Source organism: Numenius arquata, chromosome 2 (assembly GCF_964106895.1).
Source record: "Numenius arquata chromosome 2, bNumArq3.hap1.1, whole genome shotgun sequence".
NCBI lineage: Eukaryota > Metazoa > Chordata > Aves > Charadriiformes > Scolopacidae > Numenius > Numenius arquata.
The window spans coordinates 50,291,711-50,298,413 of NC_133577.1; the positions used below are offsets into that span (position 1 = coordinate 50,291,711).

The window sequence follows — 6,703 nt, forward strand, 5'->3', positions numbered from 1 at the left end:
ACTTCCCCATTTTAACCATATTTTAGTTTAAAAGCTACTTATTTCTGATCTTACCAGGACTTTTCTCTCTTGCTGTGCCTCTACACTAAATCTTGGTATTTGCCAGCTCACATCTCATGAATAACATTACTGTCAAATTCTTCTAGGTTATAATTATATGAAACAAGATTTGAATGGGGAGGCACCCAAGACAAAGACACCCTATTTGAGACGAGAAAATGTAACACCTACAAACGATTAGTCTAATTTTCCAAACACTTTAGAAAAACATTGATGATAATCTCATTCAATAGGCATGTTTTGGTCCATTGTACGAAGTGAAACAGACTATACCTAAAGCGCCTAATGGAGAGGCTTTATTTTGGGACATGGACCAGCCCTAGGAACCCATTTTGCCTGGTATCAGACGTGTGGGGATGTGACACGGGCCCTCTGGTTTTGGTATGTGTCGACAAGACAGAGGTGGCCAGAAAAGCCAGAACTTGTACACTGGGAGAATCTCCCTGTAGCTGACCCCAGAGAAGGGCATCAGCTGGTGTAGACCTTGGTACCCTCTCAATGCTGCACGGAAACAAAATCAATTCTTGGCTTTCACTGTGTGTCCCTGCAAAAAACTTAGTGATTTAACAAGTCATATACTTGCCATTAAATTTTAAGTGAATGCACTTTCATTTCAAAGATACATTAGATATATACATATGCATGTATCTATACATCTTCAGACTCGGTCATACATCTCTCATAGAGGCATCAAGCTGCAGTTATTGTAAGTCGGGTGAAAGCCATGCCTATGTATTTATTGCCATAGTATCACGAGCAAGCCAGCGGAGAGTGCTGCACTGCAGAGCATCTCCTATTGTGTGCAGCACACCTCCTTGTGCTGAAAAGCTCCTGAAGCTTTGGAAACTGGATGTTTCTATAGAGATATGTACTTGGTAATTTATACTAGCTGAGGATCTGCCCTGCAGAGTTTATTATCCTTCTTTAGTGTCACTTTCTTCCTTCTCTTTTTTCTCTCTTATGCTCTGCCTATTTCTTTTTATCCTCCCAATGAAAATGTCAAATACAGAATCCAGCATAAGCGTTGGACCACTCCACCAATATACAGCCAGTGATTGTACAGCAATCTCTATAGCTTTCTGCTTCAAAGTGTGAACTGATCATAAATTCAGGAAGAGAAGAATGTAGCATTAACTGCAGACTTTTTCCTGCCCTAACAGAAACAAAGCTGGTTTAAATGAAAAAAAAAAAAAAGAAAAATCTTTAGATAGCATGTAATATGTTCTGAATATGCTCTGCTATGCAAATATTCTCATCCCCTTCTGATAATATGTGGGCTTATTGATTAACCATATGATTAACCACCATAACACAGGGACTTGAAAGCTTCATGGGTCTTCATTTTGTTAGCTGGCTTTATCCTCTCCACACCCTGTCTTTCTCAGATTAAGGTCAGTCCATCAGTATAAACACCTGAGCAAGAACTGTAATTGTTCCCAGGTTTCAATGTTGTTTCAACTTCAAGTGTGAAAGCATAAAAAAAATATCCTAATTTCAGCTCTCAGTAAGTGTTGCAGCTACTGTTCACATCATTTGCAGCTTCTGTCGCAGGGAAGCACGTCTGACTCAGTACATAATACAGAACTTGCTATTTCAAGGCAGCCACTGTTTTAGCGGTCAGACATCTACTCAGCCTTGACTTGATAGTCTAAAATAAATATCCTTGAGCAATCGTACAAAAACACCTATGCAGAGAGCAAGTAAAAAATCCCACTGTTTATAGTTTGCAGATGCCTGGGAGAAAACACTCTATATCTATATCTCTAAACCACTCTTGACAATGGCTAAACTGGCTAGTGAAGCCAGAGAATGGGTTTTGAAATACAAAACACCAGCTGATCAAGTTTAGGCCTTCTTTATTTTACCTGCAGTTTTCTCTTAGCACTTTGACAGATGGGTGCCAAATGATGGACCGTCTCTGTTGTCAATTATTTCAGTCGTCTCAGCTGCTCCTTTCTAAAACTGGCACCACTCTCCTGTTGAAGCCTCTGGCAAGCTAAAGTGTTAAACAATTCCCTTTAATTAGCTGAGTCACATTTCCAAGTTTGCAAGCTTTCTTTGGGGAGCTTCCATTCTCAAGAGATGTTTCTCATATAGTCCCCAGGGTGTGGAAACAGTCAGGCAGAGGGAACCCACTGGTCAACATCTACACGCAGCTGTCGGCTGCCGCACTTGTAGCCCAGCGAAGGAGGGCTAAACATCAAGGAAGTAAAGCTTAGAAGCAGGAGAAAATTAGGAAAGTAACTGAGTAAAGTTACTTTCAGTAACTACTGTTTCAGGCAGTCTCTCTTTGTAACAAATACAACATGACCAAAATTGATTTCTTGATACCTTTTTAGTCACGGGATGCAGGTAAAATGCTGATATTAACTTTTCTCTCACATAACTCCTCAGGACTGCAAGCAGAATTGGACGAAATGCCCTTTTTCACCTCCCTTCTTAAACTGCCTCATACTGTTGCTTTGCTTTGTCAAATCAGAGCTATAGCCTGCTGCCCCAATGGTTGGATCTAGCTGCTGGAGCAGAGCTCTCCATTTCCCTGGGATACCGTAACAGTGACTTCAAGCACTGCTGAGATGACAAACCCAAAAGCAAAGAAGGGTGCTGTAAGAGAATGAGTAAGCTTTTCCTGGCATTCCGAGTTGTGTTCCCAGCTGATATTCGTGTGTTTCAGTTTAAAGTAGTCTGCTAAATCTTAAGAAGGATCCCTTCTTTTCTGAGAACAAGTTATTTTTGTTTGTATCACTTCCTCAAAGCAAGACCTCTAATGACTAAATGAAATCTTAGTGAATACTATGGATGCATTACAAAGCTTGACAGTGGATTTTAGAACTGTTTTAAATCTTCATGGAGTAAACTGTCAGCCCTCTATCACTCTGTGAGGCAATTAATAGTTAATACTTTAACACGGATGAACCTACATTTCCCATCTGAATTTTCAGCCTCTGGCTCCTTATGGTCTGAGCCATCTACATTTCTCACGGGCATTTTGGTATCTATAAAACGTCCCCCCTGCAAACACTCAAAGCACACCAGCTGCAGAGAGCTTGCAAATCTGCAAGAAGCAATGTACAAACCAAGTTGTAACTATCCTCTTGTGAGATTTTGGCCTGTAAGTGAAAAAGTAAATGTGGCAGCAAAAACAGTAATGAAAATCCATGGTTTCTGATCCCCGCTCTGTTTCCGCATGGTAAGTACAAACTGAAATCCCTCACTGTTAAGAGGCTGCCAGCCCTCCCCTTGGCAACACTCTTGCTAAGGCAGGTGCTAATCCAACCAGGAGCAAAACCCCAGCTCTCGTACCATGCCACAGAGCTCATGTTCACTGTGGAGCGTAAGCTCTCGCTGTTGGCAAACCAGAAACAAAGAAACCCATGACGACAGCATGTGTCAATGGCCTCAAAAAATAAAAATAAAAAAATAGTAATAAAAAAATTCAGCCATGGCAAACACCAGAGATAATGGTTGTTGAGGGCAATATTTTTACATTTATTCTGAGTTTTCTTACCAAGTAGCAGAGCTGGCTGCCACATGCCAGCGTCCCAACTTAAGAAACAGCTGTAGTGGAACAAAACCACACAGGAACAGGAGAAGTGCCTGAGGCTTATCAGGCTCCTGTTCACTCTGTAAAGCTTTCACAGGCATATTATTCAACATAGAAAAGGCACTAGGAAAGCTTAGGAAAGCTATCAAAACCACATAAGAGAAGGTGAAGTGTACTGAAGAGACCCCCCCCTCCTTTACATCAAATGAACATCAGCTGCATCCAGCACTCCCAGAATGAGCTCTTAAGTGAAAAAAAGTACCTTGCAGGAGCTGTACTTCGCAAGAAGTCGTCTGCACTTGTGTCCTTAGACACTGTGGCCATCTATGCTCAAGTTGCTACACCAATTTTAAAACCCTTTTGACTCATTGAGGCTTTTTGAGGAAACATAAAGCAAAGTTTTTCTGTTACCAAGAGTGCATTTGCAACAGCATCTGGAGCAGCAAAGTCTATTTTAGTCACCCAAATCACCCCGCTGGGCACTCAGCAGAGAGATGCGTAGGAAGGCACCCCTTTGACCTTGAAGGGAAAATCTGAGGCTTATCTGTCACTTACTTAATAGTTTTTCAGCTAATATATCTCGCTTTAGCAACACTAACATTTGGTATATTCAAAGCAACTCTACATGATTTTCATGGACAAATTCTTAAGCCATGCTGAAATCAGTCCCGGGGCTATACTGACTGAATGGGACCAGAACTGCCTCCCGATAAACCAAAAGTTGGTGTAAGTGAGAAGAGAGTCAAGCTGAGAGATTCCAACTCCAATATATGCAAAGTGCAAAAAGAAAGGATTCGTTCCCTGTTCTCAGTGGCACCAGCGTTGTCGTCTGCCTGTTTCACAGAATACACACTCCCATTTTACTAACAGGTGCTTTTTGGTGGTATAAAACTCTACTGCTTTGCAGAAATTATCAACTGCTTTTTCTTAATCCCTAGAAGGCAGATCTTAACTGTGTAATCTAAAGAAACAGCCAAAGCAAAATTAAACAAAATTAGCAGTGTATGTCTGGAACACATTTAGATGACCTAAATCACAGGTGGATTACTTTTTCCTCTAGTTGGAAGAATGATTTAAACTTTTACTGACCTTCCGTGGTTAATTCCAACATTTTTACCTCAGTCTGCTTATTCAGTGAGCATCACAACTCCTCTTTCTGAATGAAACAAAACTTCTGCCCTAAGAAAACTGTCAGATAGTAACTATGGATATATTGTGGTGTGTGTAAAATCAGGATAGAGGTATATTTTTCCAACGAGTGACATACTATTCTTCCTTGTAACCTCCCTCCAAACTTGCCACTCCACTTATTAATCAAAGGGTTTATCCGGGACTAGTCCTTTCATTTTTGCTTTAGGTCGTAACCATGTAAGACGGCTGTGGGTGCTTTTAAAAAAGTTAAAATGAAAACAATCGCATGCATAGTTATGTACTTGCCATTGCATAAGCTCTTTTGCTCGCCTGTGCTACTGACACAGAAAACAGCTATCATACAGAATTGCTCATGTTACTTTATGGAAAACAAAGAGAAGCTTTAAGATAGACAAAACCCTTCCTTGAGTAACGCGGTATGGTATCTTTATGTTATTCGCCCTCTCCAACTGCAGTCGTGCTGCTCCTCGGGTAGAGGAGGATCGCTCTCTGGGTGTTATCAGAGTCCCTTCTGTAATGCCTTCATGATTTCAAAAAGAAAACATTAAGTCGCTTCTTGGCAAACAAGCACAAACCTTTGGAAAGCTCCCGCAGTACAAACAAACACTCATCATCAAGTTGTTTGGGGCAGACAAGTTGCACGACACATTTCGACAACGCTAAAGCAAGCTGTAAAGAAAGCTTAGGCTTTATGCTTCAATTTACTGTCACAGCACCAAGGAAGCTTGTTTAAAATTTAGTCTGCGCTTTGCACTGTAACGTACCATATCTTTTCTTAACAGAGATCTTGAAATGAGCACGATCAGAGTAATAGAGAGGAGCTCTGAGATGTAATTAAGCAAGTGTCAGAGGAAGGGCTGTGCTCTCCAAACAGCTGGCGTAAGTCTCCCGAGCGACTCCCTGCGAGCCCGACCCTTGGCTTGCCAAGCAGCAGTTTGTTTTGAGAGCCAGCAACAAGGCTGCAGGCTTCCAACAGTTCCCTCTGCCTACTTACAGTTCGGTGGTGTTCGTGGGGATGTCCCGGGGAACCTGGACCACCTTGCTCTCCTGACAAATGAAGACCCTGCCCGTGCAGCGGCAGGGGTGGTGCTGGCATCCCCAGCAGCCTACCAGGAAAACCAGCAGACAGGCGAGGACCAGAGACATCTCTGTCTTCACATCTGCGCCTGTCTCCTTCATCTCCAAGGGACGAAACACAGAGACCTCCCAGCCCAACTCCCTGAATGAAAGACCCGCCCCAAAAGCTGGGATGAACCACGTGGCTCTTGGGGGATGACTTCTCAGCAAGTTTTGGTTCATGCCCCAGATCCTTTATGACCTTAGAGTAGGGATGGAGATGAGCAATCCTGATTTTCCATGAGAAAAGTATTTTATATTTAAAGTGGTGTTGAAATCACGGACCCCAGCCGAAGTAACCAGGGCGCTTTCGACACACTGAGTTTCTGCACTTGGAAAAGTTCCTTCCTTCTCAGCTACGCTATTTTGCATCCTTTGTTTGGTCAGACCAAGGGACAACAAACATTTTTACTTTCTATGGCCCAGGCACATTTGTCCCTGAAGGAGGGACACTATTTATGCTCCCCTTCTTGGACCCAAGAGCCCCTGCTTTTGTATTCCTCCTAGGCAAAAGAAAAGCGTTATTTTTTTATAGGGTATATAATATATATCTGATAGGTTAAAAGCTATACAGTCCTAAAGCCAGAACTAAATAACACACCTTGTTTTTCAACTGTAATTATTCTTCATGTACTTGCTGATTTATCTCCTCTTTTCCTTGGCACCTTTATAGGAACCCAAACAGGAGAAAATGCCACCATCCCAATGGTCCCTGGGGACTGGTAAGCTAATTTCATCATCTGGAAAAACATCCAGAAATATACAGAATGCCTATTTGTGACACAACAGGATGAAGACAGCTTCAATTATATCAACATAAGGCCTGGACTT

General features: G+C 42.0%; 1 protein-coding gene across 1 annotated transcript in view; it reads right to left on the minus strand.

Annotated features, from left to right (window-relative positions):
- The window catches only part of FSHR (follicle stimulating hormone receptor), an 84,346-nt gene extending 78,338 nt beyond the window's left edge, over positions 1 to 6,008 (minus strand). The window contains exon 1 of the mRNA XM_074168038.1: positions 5,751 to 6,008. Within this exon, the coding sequence (XP_074024139.1) occupies positions 5,751 to 5,935 (185 nt within the window). The 5' untranslated portion in view covers positions 5,936 to 6,008. The remainder of the gene's footprint in view (positions 1 to 5,750) is intronic.
- Positions 6,009 to 6,703: the final 695 nt, after the last annotated feature.